Source organism: Brassica napus, chromosome C9 (genome assembly GCF_020379485.1).
Source record: "Brassica napus cultivar Da-Ae chromosome C9, Da-Ae, whole genome shotgun sequence".
Taxonomy (NCBI): domain Eukaryota; kingdom Viridiplantae; phylum Streptophyta; class Magnoliopsida; order Brassicales; family Brassicaceae; genus Brassica; species Brassica napus.
The window spans coordinates 49,886,121-49,911,150 of record NC_063452.1 but is presented as its reverse complement, the minus strand read 5'-3'; the positions used below and the strand labels follow the sequence as shown (position 1 = coordinate 49,911,150).

Below are 25,030 nucleotides of genomic sequence, written 5' to 3'. Positions count from 1 at the left end.
TATTATGTGTTTTTATTTAATAATGTGTTGCTGTGTGTATAATATGATTTGGTAAAGGTGAAGTGAGATTTTGATGTTAAGCATATCGAAGATTTGTTTTTGTCAAAAAAGGTTTAGAAGATAAAGTTAGGTTTCTTAAGTTAAAAACCCAAAAACATTTAAGTGAAAAGGCCCAGTTAAAATATTAATAATAAAGCCCATTACAAACTAAGTATTCCTGGTAACAAAATAATGTAAAATCATTTTAAAAAATAAAGGATTTTGTATTTTATTTATTTGTCGGTGTGTCTTAGTTCTTCTTCCTCGATGTTTAATCAGGCCGAAATTTGTTCTTCTCCTAAAGAGGTTGAGATTCCCGTCAAACCTGGTTGGCTGCTTCTTCAGGTAACCGCAATTGATTAGGGATGAAAAATCTCAGTGAGAAGTTACACTGTGTACGAATATAATGTCATCTTCCTGTTTGTTTTCAGGGCTCAACTGGTATCCCTGCGGAAGTGTAAATAGCTTGCATGAGAGATGCCACGGACAAAAAAAAACAGTCTTGGTCCTAAACAGATTAATCCCCTGGTTAGTGAACTTCAGGATATTTACTGTCCTTTTTATGATATTACTTACAAAACTGGGGAACTGTTTTGTTTCATGTATGTTAACTACTGATCTCGCTGTAATGAGTCATCCTCAGTCATCATGGATTGTACTATGGAAAAAAGCAAGAAAGATCTTTTTACCATCAAATGCAGTGAACAGAGGTTAGTATTCTATACTGTCTAAACTATAGAAGACTATCTAACTCGTATTGAATGTGTCGTCCATGTTGGTTGCATCGCTAGGATTGAACTTCTGGTTTATAATCGTACCACAATACCATTAGGAATAGACAATTTAGATTATTAACTGCAGGGTGGTGATTTGCAAACTTGTAAAGATTGTATAACTGATTTCAACCTAATCAATTGAACATAGTAATAAAGACAAAAACTGAGTAAGCACAAGAAATAGAAATTCATAAAGAGCAGAGGCTTGAAATACCATGGTTCAAACAAATTGGACAACAAAATAAAAAAAAAGGTTTAAAGAAACCCGAAAACGAACTAAAATCCATAAATTGAAAAACAAAACGGAAAACTCATAGCACTAATGCAAACATAAGCCTCTTCTCAGACGTCCATAACGCCCAGCACTAATGCAAACATAAGCCTCTTCTCAGACGTCCATAACGCCCAGTCTCAATCTGGTGTCAGATCATTAGACTCGGAATGCTGAGGTGAACAACTCTGTAACATCAGAAACCCCTATATTAAAAATGCAAAACAATCAGTTACTAAGTTTATACATAATCCATCTCCTATAAATATTATTATAAAGGAAATTTATCATACAACCTCAGGTGCATCAGACTGAGTTGAAAAAGTCCCTCCAAACGTGTTATCACTTCCTTACATATAGGAATAATATAACGTTAGAATCACGTTGTATCAACTACACGAAATATACATGATAAACTGAAATTAGTTTTACCGTAGGAGATTGAATCGCATCAAACTCATTTATCATTGCAAGGTTTGTAATAATCTTAAGAACCTTGAATATGTCATGCTTATATATAAAATTCTCCCTCTCAAAACCAATCTTGAAAAGAAAGATTTTTCCCACCAAATCGTTGAGAATAGGGGGCAACAACCTGAATCTAATATTAAATCAAATATAATATCAGTTTCAACATGTATATGATGACGCTATTTTTTTTTGTTTTTCTTACGGATAAAATAAATGATTTTGCTCTGGTTTGCAATGTGACGAAATCACTCACATCCTTTTGTCTTATATAGGACGAAAACAGAGTCATAAAGAAAATATTCATGTTCAAAAAAAAAAAAAGAGAAAATATTCATATCATAATGCATTTAAGACGTTCGATTTAGCTTGTCAATCACTCATAAAGCATCGCATATAACATCAATATTTACCATATATAGGTCACTGATTTTATATTCTATATAAATGTAGTATTAATGAGTGGAATCACCTTAATTTTTTTTACCATATTTAAGGAATACATTGCATTTTAAAGAAGTAAAATAGTCAACACTATGTATATATACTAACCTAAAATAACTATGGCCACATCTGTCGTCTTTAAATGACGTATACCAACAGGAAACATGCTAGATACGTTCTTATCTTATAGAGCATAAACCGGCATAAATAGTTTACCCAATTCAAATCGGTTCGTGTAAATTGAACCATTTTGTTTTGCGATAGTAACTTAAATACTACACATAGTTCGAATATAACTGAGTTCATAGCAAATAGAGAAAATCATTGCATTTTCCATATTTCTGGAACATAAATAGATCCTAAGTTTATATGAGTATGACTGTATGAGTATTACAGATTGCATGTGGTTGGCGAAAATGGTTAAATGGTCTTGTAGTTGTAGAGTCTTAGTTGTTAAAATATCCCTTTCTAATATTATGTGTGAGAAAGTAGTTTATCATAAACTCTAATCTAAATATCTGTGTGTATTTGATTGTGTAGATAGATGATATTATAGAGTTTCATGTATGGCTGTGATGCAACATAGTGCAATTCAGAGTGGCGTCTCAGACTCCCAGCGGATCCAAAAATCAAGTACGCTCCATATATAGTGCATGCGAAAGAGAGGAGAGTGATCAGGTACTATGGACCTAAATGTGATTTTTAATATAAGGAAATTATGATAGAATAGGGCCAACGATTAGTTATAATGTTGGGTGGTAATGGCATTTGATGTAAATATTCTAGTGAAGAAAGAGTAATTTGATTTGTAGGCTGAGAATGAACGTAGGACTGCCACTTCGTCATGACATGCTTGTAAATACTTTACATTTTAAATGTTATTTTTTCAAATTGCTTATCTGAGAAAGCGATTCTAAATGAAATAGTAAAGGGTAACCGATGTAGTATAATGGAAATAGCCAAATATATATTATTAAGAATATATGATACAGTATGTATGATAAAAGCATTCATATATAAATTCACCTAGAATAAAATATGGAATATGTACAAAACATAGGAATATGGACAAACAGAGGAATTGTATTAAAGGAAATATTTAGATGAAAAGTTTGGTTATGGTACGATAAATTATAATATGAGGTCTAATTTTAAAATCTACCTAAAAAAAGTTGTGATGTTTCTAATTTAATAAGATAGATTTAATAAGATAGATATTTTGGATAATACTTCCAATATACATTATTTTGGGTTTCTGTTATATACACTTACTAAAAGAATATATGATATAGTATGTATGTATGATAAAGCATTCATATATAAATAGCTAAATATACATTATTAAGAATATATGATATAGTATGTATGATAAAGCATCCATATATAAATCCACCTAGAATAAAATATGGAATATGGACAAAACATAGGAATATGGACAAATAGAGGAATTGTATCAAAGGAAATATATAGATGAAATATGGACAAAACATAGGAATATAGAAGAATTGTATTAAAGGAAATATATAGATGAAAAGTCTGGTTATGGTACGATAAATTATAATATGAGGTCCAATTTTAAAATCTACCTAGAAAAGGTTGTGATGTTTCTAATTTAATAAAATATAGATATTTTGGACAATACTTCCAATATACATTATTTTGGGTTTTTGTTATATACACTTACTAAAGAACGGACGGTGGGAATCAAACATATTAAGCAAAAAATATGGTGCGAGAAGGAAATAAATGAAAGAGTTTGGAATAATAGGAGATCTTAAATGAGATGCTATATCAATTCAAAACAATAAATTATCCTTTAAATTCAATTAATTTTAGTATTTTCTTAGAAAATAAAAATGACCATACAACGCTCTAGCTTATCTAGTTTACACAGAAAAAAGAATGGTTAAGAAAATAAAACCCTAAGAAAATCTTTAATTTGGTTATAAAAAAGGAGTTAACTACACCGAGGGTAATGTTCGAACACCTACAACTTTTGTAAAATACGCTACTACTCATCGCAGACCACTACACCAAAGAGAATAACTTGTTTCGGATGCCTCTCGTATCAATATAACAACTTTCTCGGCTCCAAGGCCAGACACCTCTATAAGTAGACATGTTCGTAACTTGGGAAAGAGCATAAAAGAAAAAAAAAACATCATTCTCTCTCAGTCGCTCTATCACACAAAATGATGTCTCTGCGATCAATCTCCGCTGTTCTAATGTCGCTCCTTCTCCTGTCTGCCACGGCGGGTCAGGCTTTCTATTTCTTCTTCTTTTTTTTGATCAACGGCTCTCTGTTTCTTCTCTTTTTGGTCTTTGATACGTTCATTTTTAAAAAATTCGTTAAATATGTGCATTCGTTACAATCTATAGAGCTCCAAATATTCAACAGAAAATTCCTTTTGTTAAACTTTTATTTTCTTACATTTCAGTTAATATTTATTTATTCCCCATGCTGTTTTATCAGCTTATAAGCTACAATTTTTTTAAAAATTTTTTGTTGTCAACAGGTATGATCCAGACCGGGCCCGCTCCAGCGTCGACCATACCGGTCCAAAATGGGTTCTTCCACCGGTGCCTTGCACCCAGGAAGATTGTGGCTTCGTTTGCAGGCACAACGATTTGCTTCCTTTTGGATGTCCAGGCGTCAACTGTTACTGTCTGCAGAATCCATAAATAATTGTTGTACGAGTTTGTCTACAAAAATTATCCAAGTTTGATGAAATAAAGTATCTGAATTAAGTGGTGATGTTACAGAGAAAACTACTGAATGCTTTGATTAAAATTGCTATCCGTGTTTGTTTCATGAAAAGTGAACCTTCTGCTGAACAATGGAATGTTCTCGCCCTGACATGTTAACTGCCACTCAATCTCTGAACCTTGTTTTTGCTTTGTTCATATTCGTCCCAGCTATAGGACCAATTCACATATTGTCTTCCATCCTTGAATGAACTATGATAGGACAATCTGAATCTAACCCTTCGTGTTGGCTACTCCCAATTAAAAAGCTCAATCCATCCTTGAGACTCCCAAGTCCTAGGAAAGAACTCTTGCAAACTCATCATGCGAACTTTGACTAGCTTGTGATTATAATCACAACTTCCACTCTTGTTCTGTCCATCTAAACCACTACAGCACTACACTTTGTAGGACAAACAACTCCTTCCGGATCAAAAGGCAAGTTTGTAACTTTACCAACACATCTCTGTATCACTCTCCTCATCCAACCATCTTCATGACATGTATCTACTCCATTCCACTTAGCTATAGCTTAGTCGAGACACCGCCAGGTTCACATACTCTAATTCTAGGAAGCAGACCCGTGAGTCCATTTCTCTTTCTCCTCAGTAAATTTTCAATTATTGGCCTGGTTCCAGTCAACTTGTTTCTTTCGAACTTGAATTTTCAGAATTTAAGTTGCTTCTTATGTTTCTTATTACCTGTAGCTCTTAGAGACTTTCGATCATACAGTTGGTGTGCATTACCTATGATCTCCATATCTGACAGACTCTTAGAAAACGCATCCCCTACCATCACTAAATCCATTAAAGGCGTTGAGCTAAAGAGCCAAGACACATCAAAACACTCAACGTTCTTCACCAATAATCAATCTGGTTCACAGCTATCCTATCCATACTCTACATTTTTTTAAACAAAACTTCACCAGTACTCGAGCGACTGTTTGTTCTTGCGACGAACAATTCATCTCCGTCTTCGGAATTGAAACATCCAACTTCGGAATTTATGTGGTGAGCACCCAACGAGTTCACTCCATGACTTTTTGTTGTTGACACTTGACTCATTGGTCCAAGACTTGGGATCAGCTTTCTCGTACATTCTTCCCAAAGACGAGTATAGTGGTGTGTTCCTTTATCAGTATGCGTTCTACACGTGTCTCTCCCCTTGCTGACTCATCTTATTTTCCTTTATATTTGGGTTTGCTAAGAGCATCTAGAAATTCAAATGTTGCTTAATTAATTTATAATTGTATTTAAGGCAAAAAGTTGGTTAAGAAATTTTGTTAAGAACCTTGAGATTTTATGTCTTCCATTGCAAGTCTCTTATTTTAGGTTGTTTAATTATAAAATATTATTAAAAAAATTTATTAAATTTTTTAATAAAATTGTTTAATAATTTTATTAAATAAAACATAATAAAAGATAACATTTTAAACATAGATTTTTAAATTAAAACATGAAAAAAATTAGTAAAATAAAAGAGCATTATTTGAAAGAAGCATCCGAGTTCAGTTGTTGTTTTCACCACGTCCAAATTTATGTCATATGTGTTCAACCAACTCATCTTTAAGTTGCTGATGCGTTTGTCTATAACAAATTTTCCTTCGAACACCCATCATATTTGTGATATTGGAAGGCATATCTGTAGAAAACGTGAGGTCGACATGTGAACTTCCGTAGTCTTCTCCTTGTCGGAACTCTGAAAGATCAAATTGAGTGTATCTATCTCATTCGTCTTCTACTATCATATTATGGAGTATGATACATACTCTCATAATCTTTCCAATTTTGACTTTATCCCAAAACATCGATGGATTTTTAACAATTGCAAAGCGAGCTTGCAAGACTCCAAAAGCACGCTCGACATCTTTTCGGACAACTTCTTGACGTTGAGCAAATAAAACTGCTTTCGGCCCTTGTGGTATAGGAATAGATTGGATAAAAGTTTCTCATTTCGGATAAATACCATCGGTGAGATAGTAAGCCATATGGTACACACTTCCATTGACAGAAAAAGTGACATTTGGAGCTTGACCGTTTATAATGTCATCAAAAACATGTGACTGATCAAGAACATTGATATCATTTAATGTACCTGGAGGTCCAAAAAACGCATGTCATATCCAGAGATCGTATGAAGCAACCGCCTCTAAAATGATTGTTGGTTTACCCGAACCACGACAATATTGCCCTTTCCAAGCGGTAGGACAATTCTTCCACTCTCAATGCATACAATCGATGCTTCCTATCATCCCGGGAAATCCACGATACTCTCCAACATCAAGTAGACGTTGAAGATCAGCCGGTGTTGGTCTTCTTAAGTACTCATCGCCGAACAAAGATATTATTCCTTCCACAAAATTTTCGACACATAACCGAGTTGTTGTTTAACCGAGCCGGAGGTATTCGTCGACCATATCAGCCGCATAACCATACACCAAGACACGAATGGCTGCGGTACACTTTTGAAGGGGAGAGAGACTAATCCTTCTGAGACCATCTTGCGTTTCCCAAAAGTATTCAACTTCGTTGGAGAGTCGATCAACAATGCGCATGAACAATGGCTTAATGAACACTGAAATAATCATTCCATAAACGAATATGCCCTTCTTCACGATTTCTTTCGATATAAGCTCGTTTTTTCTTTTTTTTCTACGTTCTTCTTTCTCAGCATACTTAATGGATAAATTCTCAAATGTTTGATCAAATTTTTGATCAAAATATTGATAAAAAAATTGATCAAATATTTCATCATCTGATCCATCAAAGGTGTTTTGAGAAGAAGATGCCATATGTGATGAAAAGTGTTTGATCAATTTTTTTTTTTGGTTTTCCAACAGAAAGTGTTTTAATAGATGATAGAACGAGGGAGTAGAGAAGATAATGAAACTTGTTTTGTGAGAAGAAGAGATTAGATCGTTGGTGAAGGAGAGATATGATAGAACGAGGGAATAAAGAAACTTGTTTTGAAGTTGTTTTGTGAGAAGGAGAGATATGATCGTTGGTGAAGGAGAGATATGATCGTTTTGAAAGAGAGAGATATATAGAGACGAAGACACAAAGCAAACAAACCAATCCGTGACACAAAGACACAAAGCAAACAATTCCATGACACAAATCAAACAAGACACGTGAAGAAAACAAAACATGACACAAGACATGACTCCAAAGTAAACAAGACACAATGTACAACCGTGACACAAGACAACAAAACTCCACGACAACCGTGACACAAGACAACAACACAACCATTCGGTGAAGACAGAGCTCCAACACATGACTCCAAGAGCTCTAAATATCTCCTTGTCTTTGGTAACTTCAGGTGAAGCAGAGCCTGCATAATCATAGAAACAGAACAAGAACATTAAACGTTAGCATCAACGAGAGGCAGAGAACACGAACATAAACAAAAACACTTTGAGCATTAAAATTGACAATAACAAGAACATTAAAATTAACTCCAATTAAATTATTAGAACAAGAACATTATCTCCCACAAACATAAACACTTAACTAAAACAGAACCACTTTGAGCAACTTAAACAGAAACACTTCGAGCAACTAAAACATAAACAATTAGAGAAACTTAAACTAATTAGACAATAACTCGGTAATGAGTTTTTTCTTCAACTCTTCTTCATACTCAGCAAGTTCTTTTTTAGCAATTAGACTATCTAGAAACCTCATCTTCGTGAGCCTTTCTTTGGCTGCCAAATCCTCTTTCTTTATCCTCCACATGCTATGAAACTCATCCAAGTCCTTCTCCTCTACCATCGTCCTCTTACCACGGGCTTTTGCTGCCTTCACACCCATGGGACGTTTGGTGGCTTTATCCTCTTCACCAGTTTTTCGGTTCCAATAGCTTGAGAGTTTCCCGTATGTGAACCGTCCTCGCACTTTCTCCTTTTACAGTTTCCATCCTTTTTAGACGTCGCAACATCACACCACTTCTGATCATTTCGAAGCTCCTTCCAAGCATGTTCAAGGGTGAACTTCTTGTTATGGTTGTTGAAGAAGATCTTGTGGGCTTGTTTGAGAACATCATTCTCATTTTTTACACTAGTTTTCTTCTTCGTTGCAGCTTCATAAGCTCCACAAAACTTGCACACTAAGTCATTGATCTTCTGCCAACGATGCTTACACTGAGCTGCCTCTCTTTTCTCACAGCCAGCCAGCTTTGGACTAGCCGAGAAGTACGCTGCAATCCTAGTCCATAAAGCAACTGACTTTTGCTCATTCCCTACTAAGGGGTCTTTGCTCGTGTTCAACCACGAGCTTATGAGCACAAGGTCATCAGTTGGCGTCCAAGCCCTCCGTTCTTTCCCTTTTGCAGGCGTGTCTTGCGATGAAGGTATGTCTACACAATCTGGTACATTACCAAACACTACATTTTGCTGACTATTAAGTAGATCAACAAACTTTGAATTGTCCCGAAAAGGATTAAAATCCATTTCCGAAATTCAAAGAAAAGTGAAATATGAATCTTTTGAAGTTGGAAGAAGAAGGAGAGGAGAAGTAAAGAGTTTTATTACTTCACAAAGAGTTCAACACATTTATTTGTAGATGCAGTGATCAAGGCATTCAACACAACCTACAAACTCGACTATCATGCATTTAAAACAAAGCTGGAAAGACATTCATTACTTCACCTATGTAATTAACGATAAAGCTCAAAACGCAAACAACAAACAAACTCGACTTGACATTTACCTATTACATTCATTACTTGGCATATCTCTATCACATTCTATAAAACCAGAACTTGAATTTAATACCCAACACACAACCACAATGTACCACTAAATATACCATTAATCATCCTCGATTCAATTCACACAACCACAATCTACCACTAAATTAATATATCATTTCAGACGAGATTGAAGAGATAAACTAACCTCTGTTGCATTGTACTCCTTTGTCCGGTGAGTCTTCCTCATGTCTTTTTGCTTTCATTGTCTGCCCACACAAAACATGATAAATTTTAGAGAATCAACAGACATAAACAAGACAAAAAAGACACGAATAGCTAAACAAACTTGCAACAAAGAAATCAAAATTGATCCATCCATTTTAAGACACAAGATACATAATCTATAGACATGACAAAACACACGGAACATATCATAATTTGAACAAACTAATAACATGTAAATTGATCAATCCATCCCAACACAACAGATACAGAATCTACAGACAAAATCGAACACATAAAACAAATCAAATTTGAACAAAAACAGAAGCTTTACCTTTCGCTTCGAGGAGAGGCATAGAGAGGTCGGTCGCCGACGAGGAGAGACACAGAGAGGTATGTCGCCGTCGAGGAGAGCCATCGAGAGACACATTCGAACAAAACAAACAAAAAAAATTAGATAACTTTCGATTGGAGGAAAGACATGCATGATTGAACATAGATTATTTAATCAACCCCTTTACCTTTCGATTTGAGGAAAGACACTCATACAAAGATCCGTCGCCGTCGAGGAGAGCCACCGACAAACACACCCAGTCATTCATCGTCGAGGAGATCACACGAAAGAGAGGCGGAGTCGTCGACGACAGCCACCGAGAGACACGTCCATTGATGAATCGTCGAAGAGAGGTGAAATACGAGAGCCGGAATCGCCGACTGATTCTTCTGAGAAGGAGAGATCAATCATGACGTTTTCAATTCGAAACCGTCTGACTTCGCGAAGTCGGGAGAGAGATAGAGATGAGAGAGAGGCGGAGAGTTGAATGTATGACGCGTGTCCTGTTAAGCGTCGCCTCTTCCTCTACTTAATTAAGCAACGTTGTTTCTATTAAAAGGTAATTTCCTTTTATTTTTAATCACAATTAACGTAAGCCACCTTCATTAATAACCAGGATAAAGATGCTCTTAGAGTATGATTATCTGGATTTTTTATGCGGGTTCCTTAGTTTAATTAGGATTAAAAATAAAAGGAAAATAGGAATTACCTTAAGCAACGTCTCTTAATCGATCTACAGAAGAGACGGCTCTCGTAGGACATGCGTCAGTGGAGAATACGAGGTAGACAACCCTTGCGTTCATCAGCTTCTCCCACACCTTCTTCTTGTCTTTTCCCAAAGCCATCGTTTCACCGATAGCTGTCGCGTCATAGATTCTTAACGTTATAGTCTCTTCCTTGTTCACGGTCGTAGACGGCGGCGGTGGAGGAGTAACCGCCGGAGGAGATGCTGGTTCCGCAGGAGGAGTCACAGTGGCGGAAGAGCTTTCTTCAGGGGCTAAAGATACGGAAGGCTTGAGAAACAGGGAAGCAGCGGCGGAGAGGAGTGGCGGCGCGAGGAGAAAAGCGCGGCGGGAGAAGGCGGTTGATGAAGGAGGGTCGGAATCAAAAAAAGCAACAATGGATAGAGAATTGTTCTTTCTAGTGAGGTTAATCGGAAGATGAAGGCCATGGCGGAGAGGAAGGGAGGAGGAGGAGAGGCAGGGGCAGTGAAGGGATGGTTGAGAAGCAAAGAGTTAATTCGTGGCCGTGAGTTTCATTCTCAGACAAGAGCAACCCGTTTGTACACATCAGCAATAGTTACATCCGTCATTACCATCCTAAGAACAACCATCAACTAAGTCAACATCTACTCACTGATATCATCTTGTTCATAGAACCTCTAATTTAGTTATCGGAGAATCTAGGTTTTATAGTCTCTGAATCGATTCTAGCTGTGGCTGCTTATAATATAAGAGATGAATCGTTTTGTATTTTTTTTAAGTAGACTCTTCTCTGATTAATGATAATTGAGAATCAATCACCAATGTTAAGGAAATATATCCCTTGTTGTATGATGTAGGGATGTTGATTTTGAGATCATTGTTGTGGATGATGGGAGTCCTGATGGCACGCAAGAAATCGTCAAGCAACTTCAGCACTTGTATGGTGAAGACCTAATAGTGAGTGCAGGGCCTGTATCTTTGTGTGCATTTTCTTTTCTGTTTCGTTGAGCTTGTGTTTGTCTTTGTCTTTGTTATGATGCAGCTTCTAAGAGCTAGAGCCAAGAAGCTTGGTTTGGGTATGTATCTATAACACCTATTATCATCTTCCAACTTTGCTTTACCAGAAGTACGTGTTGTTATGGAAGAGTACCGAGGAAACCGTAATGCTTCCGTCTTTGATTCACTTCACGTCCCTCTAGTTTTGTAATTTAGTTATGTATCAAAAGCTTCCCTTCTTTCTCTGTTTCTTGTTGGATTTAATTTGCTGCAAAGGCTCTTCTTTTTTATTGAATTACATCAAAGGCAATCTCAGGACTGATAAAGTTATAGCTTTGGGGGTTTATATTTCGTTTGAGATTGCAAGTTTAGTGTTTTTGCTTATAACTGTTATCAGTTAGAGTTTCATTTTGTGTCTGTGAGAAACTAAAAGGAATATATAGACTGTAATACACACTTTAGTTGTATGAGAATGATTTTGTTTGGGAGCTTATTGATTGTGTGGTGTTATGGTTAGGTGAATAACAGGGACATGTCAATTGCTGTCCTAAGGGCCTTTATATCCAAACGCAAGCAAGAGCATGAGGCTATGTTATCTAAAAGAGCTAGATCTTCTGGTAAAGTGCCTGAAAAGGATGCTTCATTCCGATGGTGCTTCCCCTTCCCGCCCTTTAAGGTCCGTGAGCTCTGTTTTCACTGTAATTAAGATCATTTAGATTGAAAGATTTCCACTCTTTTCTTGATCGGATCTTAACCCTCTTCATTTTGTTCAAAGCTTGTTATCTCTTACACAAAAATTATTTTGTTCTTTTGTTACATAAAACTTTTTTTTTATAAGAATCTCTAATAAAAGACTCCCATTGGAGCACAAAAATGTTAGTGTATCTTAACTAGGTCTCTTAAATAACATTTAACTAGGTTAAGATCCGCGCCTTGCGCGGGATCAACATTATATATATAAATCATTTTATGTATTAAATATTTTTACATATTATGAAATAATAAATATACATTAAATAATTAAAAGTCATTAACTATTAAATATATAATTAAATTGATGCGAACATATAAATCAATTTTATTAATCCAAAAAATATTTTTTATTTATTTGATAGGATATGTTATTAAATTTAAATGATACTAACATAGATAATATAGTTTAGTATATTTTTAATATTAATGTCTATTAAATGATAATTTCTACTCATATAATTTTTTTGATCATTTGTATCTTTTATAGAAAAAAATATAAATTACTGATAACAAAATTTTCATTGTGGGATTAATAGTTTTAGTAATTTATAATTTAAAAAAATAAGTTGTCAATGATCGTTCAAAACTTTTATCAAAAAAATTGTTCAAAGTAAATTTTGAAACTAAAATATTGTATTTTATATGGTTTATAGTTTAATTTAAAAGGATATATATTAATCTTAATAATTAATTAAATTAGACTTTTTACTTATATAATTTTTGTAATCAATTTTATTTTGTCATAACAAAAAATTTAAATCATGGACCATAAAATTTGAATGTGAGATTTTTAACAGTTTTAGTAATTTATAGCCATTTGTAAAAATTTAAAATATAACATACATAAAAATCTAAATTTTTATTATATGGTTATTGTGGATGTTTAATTTATTTAATAGTTTAAAATTAAACAAATATGATAGAATATACACTATTTTTATCAAAACTTTATTATTCAAAATCATTAATTGTCATATATACTTTAGCCACATTAGGCAATTTCGTAAATTTTATTTAAGGAAATAATAAAGTACATTAATGATGAATTTATTTTTAATTTAATAAAAAGCTTATTATATAATTAGATGGATCAACATATTTCTCTAATGATTCTAAGAATCATTTTAGTGATGACATGTGGTTACAAAAAGAAGTTGTAATGCTTTTCAAATAATGTATAGGGGATACTTAAAAATTATTAAGAGACTCATCATTTAGTGATCGACCCATTTATCAGCCCATGTAGCAAGACGGACCAAGCCCATCCGCAGGATCATAGTGGCGTCTATCTACTCTTATGTTTATCTACATTATAGTTGGTGTTTATCTTACGTATTGCTAGTCATTATCTAGTTAAGGATAAATACGATCTCATGTCGATTCAGTACTTAGACCGTCATTACCATATGTATATAAAGACCAGTTGGTCGACCTAATAATACACACAAGTTCCCCTCTTCATTCACAACACGTTATCAGCACGACCTTGTCTCTAAACCCTTCTAAAAATCCACCACCCATAAATCAGAAACCAAACGATCTCTTGCTATTTTCCAGCGACTCCTAAAGCTCTTCCAGTCGCCTCTTTTTCTCTCTGTCAGCAACCAGCACCAGCTCTCTCTCCTCACAGACCGTTCAACTCATCACAAAAGATGTCAAAGATTGCGAATCTTGATTTAAGTGCTTTGAAAAGCAATGGTGACAACTACCTGGAATGAGCGCTTGATGCAAAGATCATGCTGCGATCAAAAGATCTTGGTGACACAATCACCAAAGACAACAATTCCAGTGACAAAAACAAGTATAAAGCTATCTACATGATACGCCACCATCTCCAAGAGAACTTGAAAACTCAGTACATGACCATGGAAAATCCATATGACCTTTGGATCGCTTTACAGCGAAGATATGACCACCAGAAAACGGTGTTGCTTCCAAAGGCTCAATATGATTGGAAACACATAAGGTTCTTGGACTACAAATCAGTAGACGAGTACAACTCAGTCCTGTTCAGAATTGTGTCCTTGTTAAGGTTATGTGGTGAAAAAGTAACCAAGGAAGAGATGCTTAATAAAACTCTATCCACGTTTCCTCAAACCAACATGGTATTGCAACAGCTGTACAGAGAGAGGAATTTCGCTACATATACTGAGTTGATAGAATGTCTCTTGTTGGCTGAAGCTAACAACGAACTGTTATTGAAAAACAGTGAGATGAGACCTCCTGGTACAGCTCCATTACCCGACATCTCTAAGCTGGCTATAGAGCCAAAGAAAGAGAGTAACCTTGTCCAACACAATGACCATCCCGGTCCAAACCGTGGAAGAAGTCAAGGACGAGGTCGTGGTTCTTTTAAAGCACACGGGCGAGGACGTGGTCGCGGTACCACACCCGGCTTTAGCCGTGGTCGTGGCCGAGGCCGTAGTGTGTCTTTTAAACCACAGATCAAAGCTGATCGATGCCACAGATGTGGTATGGGTAATCATTGGGCAAAGAATTGCCGAACTCCTAAGCATTTGTGTGAGCTTTACATGGAGAGCTTAAAAAGAAACTCGGAAGCTAACATGGTTCGAGACCCGGGATATGATGATGATGATGATGATGACTTGGAAGACGTCCAGGATCACCAGCACGAGTCAGACAAAGTTGATCACATGAAGTTTGAAACTTCAGACATACTGAAATAAGGAATTAAAATTCCATATCATTTTTTTATTGTTTTCCCTTAGATTTGGTGTTCTTTAAGATTGTTTATCAGTGTTTGGCTTTGGATTTAACTTTATCCTTATGAATGAATAATTTTTTTTTTCATTTCTCATATGCCCAAGAATTAGATCATTAAAGATACCATCTCTGAAAATTTTATTATTGTTCATTAACTTTATGATTATTGTTTTTGAAGAATGAAAAGTGGAATGGATACAATCGTGGTGGACAGTGGCACCAGCCACACCATTTTGAGAGACAAACGATTTTTCATACATCTCACACATAAGGTAGCTAACATCACCACTATAGCTGGCACGGCTAGCTTAATTGAAGGCTATGGCCACGCCAATATCTTATTGCCAAAAGGTACACATCTTGAGATTGAAGATGCTTTGTACTCACCTAGCTCAAACAGAAGTCTATTGAGCTTTAAAGACATAAGACTGAATGGTTTCCACATCGAAACAATGGGTGAAGGAAGTAAAGAATTCCTACAGATTTATAAAATCACCCAAGGCAATAAGAAAATCTTTGAGACTATACCTGCGTGTGGGACTGGTCTTTATTATGCTCAGACCAGTCTTGTTGAGGCTAATGCCATCTTGAATAAAGAATTCAAAGAAGAGTTCACTCTTTGGCACAATCGGCTGGGACACCCCGGTTCGAACATGATGCGAAAACTCATATCAAATTCAAATGGTCACAGTTTGAAAACAAAAAGAGTTATCCCTAAGAATATCACATGTGAAGCATGCTCACAAGGGAAACTAATTACTAAGCCATCACGTACCAAAGTGAATAAGGAAGTGACAAATTTCCTAGAAAGAATACAAGTTGATATTTGTGGACCAATACACCCACCCTGTGGGACATTTAGATATTTTATGGTCCTGATTGACGCATCCACAAGATGGTCACATGTTTGTCTCCTATCAACTCGTAATCTAGCACTTGCAAGATTGCTAGCTCAGATAATAAGACTGAGAGCACATTTTCCAGATTCTCCATTAAAGACTATACGTCTAGACAATGCAAGTGAATTCATTTCCCAAGCTTTTAATGACTATTGTATGTCCATGGGGGTAAGTGTGGAGCATTCTGTAGCACATGTCCATACTCAGAATGGTCTGGCTGAATCCTTTATAAAACAGATCCAGCTGATTGCCCGGCCACTCTTAATGAATACCAAACTCTCAGTATCAGCTTGGGGACATGCAGTACTGCATGCAGCTGAGCTAATTCGCATCAGACCATCTAGTGAGCACAAATACTCACCATCCCAACTACTAACGGGTCATGAGCCAGACATATCCCATCTAAGAGTTTTTGGATGTGCCGTCCAAGTGCCTATAGCACCACCACAGAGAACAAAGATGGGACCTCAGAGGAGGATGGGATTATATGTTGGATACGATTCCCCTTCTATTATTAAGTACCTAGAGCCAACAACAGGTGATTTGTTTAAGGCCAGGTTCGCGGATTGTCATTTTGATGAATCCCAGTATCCAGCATTAGGGGGAGATTATGGTAAGCTGGTACATGATATAAAATGGAATCAAACATCCTTAACATGGCAGGATCCTCGGACTAGAGATTGTGATCTAGAAGTCCGGAAGATTATACATCTTCAAGAGCTAGCTAACAGATTGCCAGATTCCTTTGCTGACCCAAATAGAGTAACCAAGTCATACATACCAGCTGCAAATGCACCAACAAGACTTGATGTCCGTGATGGACATAATCAGGCTGCTACTACGTCTAAACCACAATTGAAACGTGGTAGACCAGTAGGTTCCAAAGACAAAGAAGTTCGGAAAAGAAAGAGTGCAAATAAATCCGACAAAGTGGAAACTCTAGACATGGAAAAGGAAACTCATGTACCACCAAAAGATACTTGGGACGCTAAGAATCAAGGTAATGAAGTTCCTGACAATAATGAGACCTCAATAAATTATGTCATGTCTGGAAGGAGATGGAACAGAAAACATGTCGACATGAATGATATATTTGCTTATAATGTAGCAGTCGAATTGATGGATAATAAAGATCTAGAACTCACTTCTATACTAGAATGTATGCAACGACCAGATTGGTTGAAATGGAAAGAAGCCATTAATGTGGAGTTAGAATCACTGAAAAAGAGAGGAGTGTTTGGACAGATCATCCGGACACCTCACAACATAAAACCAGTAGGATATAAATGGGTTTTTGTGAGAAAAAAAAATGAGAAAGGAGAAGTTGTGAGATATAAAGCACGACTTGTTGCACAAGGATTCTCACAAAGACCAGGAATAGATTATGAGGAAACTTATTCCCCTGTGGTGGATGCTACGATCTTAAGATTTCTAATAAGTCTGGCTGTAAGAGAAGGTCTTGATATGCGGTTAATGGATGTTGTAACTGCCTACTTATATGGTCCACTGGATAATGAGATATACATGAAAATTCCAGATGGTATTGAATTGAAAAACAAAGAGAGTTCTCGAGAACAACATTGTATCAGATTGAACAAGTCTCTTTATGGATTAAAGCAATCAGGTCGAATGTGGTACAATAGACTGTCCGAATATCTTCTGAAAGAAGGATACAAAAACGACCAGATCTGCCCATGCATATTCATAAAGAAGTTCAATAAGGGTTTTGTAATCATTGCAGTATATGTAGATGATTTAAATATCCTAGGAACCTCTGGAGAAATTTTCCAAACTGTTAAATATCTCAAGAAAGAATTCGAGATGAAAGATCTTGGAAAAACAAAGTTTTGTTTGGGATTGCAACTTGAGTATATGAAAGATGGAATTCTTGTGCATCAAAAGGCATATACAGAAAAAGTACTCAAAAGATTTAATATGGACCAGTCTCACCCATTGACTAGTCCCATGGTCGTGAGAAGTCTTGGTCCGGACACTGACCCATTTGGTCCAAAGAAGAAAAATGAGGAAGTCCTTGGTCCCGAAGTGCCTTATCTCAGTGCCTTATCTCAGTGCCATAGGAGCTCTGATGTATTTAGCTGGCCACACACGACCAGACATCAGCTTTGCTGTGAACTTACTTTCTAGGTTCAGCTCATGTCCGACCCAAAGGCACTGGAACGGGATTAAACATATACTTCGTTACCTACAAGGAACGAAAGACTTGGGCCTTATGTCTACTGACAAATCTAAGGAAGATTTAGTTGGTTTTGCTGATGCAGGTTATCTCTTTGATCCACATTATGCTAGATCTCAGACTGGTTATGTTTTTACACACGGTGGGACAGCTATATCCTGGTGGTCCATGAAGCAGACCATGGCAGCCACATCCTCTAACCACGCAGAAATATTAGCCATGCATGAAGCCAGCCGTGAGAGTGTATGGATGAGATCCATGACACAGCATATTCGTACCACTTGTGGTATAATCAAAGGAAAGGATCCACCGACCATCCTATACGAGGATAACACAGCATGCATCGCACATCTTAAAGATGGATACATTAAAGGAGATAGGAAGAAACATATTCTTCCTAAGTTCTTCTTTACACACGAGCTTCAGAAGGCAGGAGAGGTCCAAGTATTGCAAGTCCGTTCGAGTGAAAATTCAGCCGACCTCTTCACCAAGTCACTACCAACCTCATCGTTCAAGAAGCTCATATGGAAGATAGGCATACGTCGACTGAAGGATCTTCGGTGATGCATTCATCAGAGGGAGTTCATGTGTTGTACTCTTTTTCCTGTCTTGTTTTCCCTTTTACCACATTGGGTTTTGGGTTTGTCAAGAGAGGTTTTAATGAGACAACATTCAAAGCATGAATGTACCTTGACCGGATGTGTCGATCAAGGGGGAGTGTTATAAACCATTTAGTGATCGACCCATTTATCAGCCCGTGTAGCAAGACGGACCAAGCCCATCCGCAGGATCATACTGTCGCCTATCTACTCTTGTGTTTATCTACATTATAGTTGGTGTTTATCTTACGTATTGCCAGTCATTATCTAGCTAAGGATAAGTACGATCTCATGTCGATCCAGTACTTAGACCGTCATTACCATATGTATATAAAGAGCAGTTGGTCGATTTAATAATACACAAAAGTTCTCCTCTTCGTTCACAATAAAAATGGGTTTTTAGGCTAATAATGCTCTTAGTTCTGTTTGGGCCTCTTGTGTTTTTATAGTCTGTACTTTTAATAAAGCAGATGATACAAAAAAATAAACATAACAGTGTTATCTTAAAACATGAGTATAATTTGAAATAGCCCTGATGGTTCTTGAAACCTTATCATCCTATACCACGGTCATTTTACAAAATTACTAACGTACGGTTTAAATTTGAACCGCCTTGAATATATGCTCATACGTCACAACCAAATATTTCAGTCGGTTGGTTTATGAAAACGCTTCTAAAGTACATAGATATTCAAATCAACTATTTAAAGTATATATTCAATAAATATTACCAAATCTTTAGTGTCAGTATATATTGTATATACAGAAAATTTACTATAAATATACGTAAATTAAATGAAATAAATCTTTTTTGTCAACCTTATATCACGCTTACATATACTAAATTTAATATTATTTTCCTAAAATGACCTGATATCTTACTTATTATCCTTAGCATATCTCAACTACATTCTAATATTTATCATTAAGAGATGAATTTGCGTAAAATTTGTAAATTTTGAGAGTTGATAGATTTAAAAAAGTTATGTGGATTGTGAAAATTTATATACATTGACTTATGAAATTTGATCATAACTTTTTTAGATTGATATAGATTTTCATGAATTTGTATTACCTCTTTTTATCATTTTTTGTAAAATAAATATAAAATATATTTATTTTCTAAATCATATAGCATGATTATTTATTTTTTGCTTTCAAATTAAAAAGAAAATAATACTGATATATACAAAATTGAACAATTTTCTTAAACAACCATTTTAAAAGATTTTGTCAAAAAAGAGCATTAAAAAAAAGAAAATGACCCAAAGAAGTTTCATTAAAAATGGAAAAGACTATTTTACCCCTTACGGTATAGATGTATAAGTAATAAAAAAATAAAAAATAAAGAAAAAGTTGTTTTTATATTTTTTTTTTCAAACCCGAACATGTTTTTTGAAACTTAAAAAAAAATATTTTAAAATTATTAAGATTTGTAAATCTAATTGTTATTATTTATATTAAACAATATAATATTTTTAAAAATAATTATATATTCAAAAATGTAAAAGTATATAAATGTAATGAATTATAGTTTTGAACATATAATTTGGATTTAAGGTGCAATAGATATTTGGTAAGAATAATTATTTTGTTTTCTAGTATCTTTATCACAAGGATTTTGAAAATCACATGGATACATATGATATTTTGAAAGTTGAGTATTATGAGTAAAAATGAATATAAATCATCTCCCAATAACACTAGATTTAGTTAGAATTAGAAAATCAATAATAACTAAACTTTTTGAATAACGAGAGATTTGAATGGATTTTGAAAATTCTTAAACCAATAATAATGGATTCTACTAAGATTTTTGAAATCCAAGAACCAATAACAATAGATTCTTAAAATTCACAAACTCTACACAAATTCATCTCCCAATAACCTCTTCTAACCTTTACGACCCAAAGCTTTACGACCCATTTTAGCATGTGTCTATAAATAAAATGGACACATAGCTCGACTACTAAACAGAGTCAAAATGTCTTCAAATAAGAGCTTCTCATTACTCAAACGTGTCAAGGTATTTAAAAGAGGTTGAGCAACCTTTGTTCGTTTCTGATGTATGGGAAAAGTTCTTCACGAACTGGATTTGCTGCTGAAATCGAAACATAACGCTAAGTAATCCACTAACCTTTGTTGTTTCTGATGTATGGGAAAAGTTCTTTAGTTTTAATCAAGATCAGTTGTATTAAGTTCTTCGACCATTTATACTTTCATGAAAACCAATGAAATATAATATATTAGTAAAAAAATCAATGAAATATAATATATTAGTGGTCTGTCCGCGATTCGTACGAAAATGTTATCTTTGTTTTGTATAATGTGTTTATTTTGTGTGTTTTAATATTTAGCTAATTTATAGGTGTAGAATAATATGTTGTAAAATATTTTATAATACATGATCGTCGTGACTGAGATATTATGGTGGCTGAGGTATTATGGTCCTTCAGTTTGACTAATTTGCGTTATGTGTATTAAGTTTATCATTGTTGGGTTTTATGAAAAAAAAGATTTTTTTTTAATTTACGATTATTGACCTAAAGTTCCACTTGGAGACTAAATTTTGGTGTCAAATTGCTGCTAAATTGATTGGTTTTAATTAAAAAGAATTACAGTTTAGTTCTTAAAATAAACCCTTAAAGTATGAACCTAAATTGTTTAGCTTGTTTGTAGTAAATATATATTTGGCATTGATTTTTGATGTTATTGCGGTAACATGTAATCATAGTTTATATATTTTTATATATTTTTCATGTAAAATGGTAGCCTCTTAAATCTAACTCAATATAGATTTTGTCAAGTTATTTCTTTATATTCATTTTTAACAAACAAGACTAAAAAAATTATTGATTACATATACATGCAAGAGAAACATCTCTCAATTAATTTTTTAAGGATTACTTCTGCTCAATAAAAAGCTTAGTTGTTGAGAAATCAAAGAAAAGTTTCACTGACCCCGTGAAACAACCCTAGAGAACCAACACGTAACCAAAAATTATCGATGACTTTTTTATTTACAAGAATAAAATTGTTTGTTGGTCTTTGCTCCAAAAAATAAATAAATTGATGGGCCAATTAAACTTTGTCAAATTCATATATAAATGTTAAAGGCCCATTTTTAAATATTTTTGTAAAATAATTGTTACGATATTGTCAATTTACAGTATATATACAAATCTTCACAAAAAAAATTATAATATATTTTTTTTAATTTTAAACTAGAACATCAGTTAATGTAAAATATATAATTATATTACAGTATTCCTATTTTCAAAATAAGATTTGTTACAAAAATTTAAAAAAAAATTAAAAAATTTTAAAAAAATAAATAAAAAAATAAAAAAATATCTTAAAAATAAAATAAACTTATAAATTTTATAAAAATGATTTATATAAAATATAAAATATAATAGATTAAATCTTTTCATATAAATGTAATTCAAACTAATTTATATAATATACAAGTTATTTAATATATTTATTTGATTAATGTCAATATCCAAACCAAATAAGTAACCAATAACTTATAAATATTTTTAAAAACATGGTCAAAATGTATTTATATCATTTATTTATAGATCAAACAACAATACAATACAATATATGTTACAAACTAAAACAACCGTCTTTCGTCGTTCACATCATGGATGCAGAGTTACCGGTTTGGTTTGCAGAGTCCGTATGAATTTGTTAACGTTGATGACAAAAAAATAATAATAACATCCGCGCGATCAAAGTATAGTTAATTTATTATGATAACTGACAACTCTAGTATGAAGCCTCATCAGTATAAACAACAATGGGGCTTCTCACGTTATGGGTGCCATCAAACCAGACTAGAATTGCGAAGTTAGGCAGTTCTGGGTCAACATTGCTGCCTGAAACAGTCACTGTGAAAGACTGCTTCTCATTCACAGACTTCATAGATAGAACACTAGGGGAGACCCTTAACGCCGAGAGTAGAACCGTGACCTGCAAGTACCTTGCTTTTGTACGTAGAGTTGGGGGTACCGACGTTAGTGACCGTTCTGTTGAAAGTGATGGTGAAAGAGCTATTAGATCTCGATAATTTAGCTGACATGGAAGGATAGTTAAGGTTCCTCTGTAAGATATTTTCAGTGCAAGTGACGGCTTCGCATGCGAAGATTTTCAGGGTAGTCACATTGAAGTTCATGCCTCAGAGAAAGGCAATGTAGTCTCCTAAGAGTTTTTTGCTTCTTTAATAAAATATTTTAGTCATTTTCCTTCTTAGAAAATATTTTTGGGACAATGATCTATTTAAAAGAATTATTAGTCCAGCACGTGGCCACCATCAATTAACACATGGTGAAATAGACAGCCCCCAGGATGCTTTATGCAGAAGTGTACTTAGGCGCTAGTCGAGCTACGTAAGTGTCCAGATACTCGGGTTTTTTTTTTAAAAAAAGTTTTTGATGGTGACAAGTTTTGATATATTGTTTTTGATGGTGACAAGTTTTGATATCGTCATAAGTGACGGTTATTGTCATTGGATGGAATTTTAAAATGAATATAAATTTTTCAGTTAAATATTTATAATTTTAATTTTTATGTTTGAATTTTTAATTTCAGATCTTATTTTAGATTTTAGAATTTTTCAAATTTATTTTTAGTTTTTGAAAAAAAAAACGACAAGTCATTATTTTAACTTGTGAAATAAACAGTATTGATCGCCTATAAACAAAAAACGTCATTAGAGGTTTATTACGATAAAAATGTAACTTTGAAGGTTTAAAGTGATAGCCAAAAAACTCCAGTCTTTAAAGTGCTAGTAAATGACACTTTTAGTGTTTTAAATATCATTTTCCCTATTTCTCTACTAGTAGTTTTCCTTCGCCATGCGTATAAACAATAACTTTTAAGCGTAAATATTCTTTTATTTAGAAAAATCTTATTTACATTTGGACATAATTGTTTTTATATTTTAATTTATTGGTTAAAAAATCACAAACATATTTTTTTTGTCTTATTTCGTTTGATTTGGTCAAACTATTTCAATCTTATTTTATTTAAGTTTTAATAAATTTATAATATATTGTATTAAAAACTAAATTTTAGATATATTATATTTAATTATTAAATATAACTCTTGCCACTTAGTTTTAAATATATTCTAATAAATTTTGGATTTTTGTTTGTTTTAGTTAAAATATGTTAAACTGAAAAAAATCAATATGTTAATTAATCGAATAAAAAGATAAAAATTAATCATTTACCAATCAAAAAAACATTTGATTAGTGTTATTTTAGTTTTGTATTTGTTGATGCATATTTACAATTAATTTTTGTTAAATTTGGATTTATACAAAATATGACATATAAGTTCGTGTAAAAAATATATTTGTAACTATATTTACAATGAGAAATTTTCACAAATACCACATTCACAGTATCACTTTTCATGTTTACACTAATCATTTTTACTCTCAGTTATAATGAAAACTAAAAGACAATTATACCCCTAGAATTAACTAATATAGACTTATGGTTTAGAATTGAGGGGTGTAGGGTTTTTGGAATATAAAATTTTGGATTCTTATAAATATATAAATAAATACTTAAAAAATTTGAAAAATTTTAAAAAATAATTTCAAACATAATTTTCGATTTTCAAAAAGAAAATTTGAAAAAATAAAATTCGAAAAAGAAAAATTCAAAAAATAAATTATAAAAAAGTTCAAATTTGAAAAAATATAATTCAGAAACATTTTTTTTCTATAATAATTATTTATTATATATATAGAGAACAATGGTATAAGAATTTTTTGCCACTTAATGAAGAAAGTATTTTCGAAAATATCTCTTTAGTGTTGGTAAAAATGAATAATGGTACCATGAAAGTGCTAAACATGGAATTCTCCTATTTACTATTTAGTTTATTTGTATTAATGTAATATATATAATAGTGATATATGAGTTGTTAATTTTAATATATTTTAATAGTGTTGTCAAAAATAAATACTTGTATAGAAGATTAAAATTAATGATAATAAAGAAGTTAATAATTATTACCATATTAAAATACCTTACGAAAACTGTATAAAACTTTATAATGAAAATTGTTACATGTCACAATTGGATTTGTGCCATATCACATTTTTGTAAAACCACGTCTTCATTTCTTATAGTGATTGTAATCACTTGGT

The 25,030-nt window shown here is 33.6% G+C and overlaps 2 protein-coding genes and 3 long non-coding RNA genes across 5 annotated transcripts; 4 read left to right on the top strand and 1 right to left on the bottom strand.

Annotated features, from left to right (window-relative positions):
* The first annotated feature begins 266 nt into the window (after positions 1-266).
* Positions 267-2,892, top strand: LOC125593033. Its single transcript, XR_007328944.1, has 3 exons — positions 267-384; positions 471-749; positions 2,539-2,892. It is a non-coding gene; the product is annotated as an uncharacterized LOC125593033 (long non-coding RNA).
* Positions 2,893-4,107: 1,215 nt separating this feature from the next.
* On the top strand, positions 4,108-4,753 carry LOC125593032. Its single transcript, XR_007328943.1, has 2 exons — positions 4,108-4,254; positions 4,515-4,753. It is a non-coding gene; the product is annotated as an uncharacterized LOC125593032 (long non-coding RNA).
* Positions 4,754-8,545: 3,792 nt separating this feature from the next.
* Positions 8,546-9,193, bottom strand: LOC125592708 (glutathione S-transferase T3-like). Its single transcript, XM_048768074.1, has one exon. The coding sequence runs from the start codon at positions 9,191-9,193 to the stop codon at positions 8,546-8,548; it is 648 nt and encodes a 215-aa protein (XP_048624031.1).
* Positions 9,194-10,686: 1,493 nt separating this feature from the next.
* Positions 10,687-12,708, top strand: LOC125593031. Its single transcript, XR_007328942.1, has 4 exons — positions 10,687-11,331; positions 11,553-11,652; positions 11,738-11,771; positions 12,209-12,708. It is a non-coding gene; the product is annotated as an uncharacterized LOC125593031 (long non-coding RNA).
* Positions 12,709-14,180: 1,472 nt separating this feature from the next.
* LOC125592707 lies at positions 14,181-15,131 on the top strand. The gene has a single exon (XM_048768073.1). The coding sequence runs from the start codon at positions 14,181-14,183 to the stop codon at positions 15,129-15,131; it is 951 nt and encodes a 316-aa protein (XP_048624030.1).
* The last annotated feature ends 9,899 nt before the right edge of the window (positions 15,132-25,030 follow it).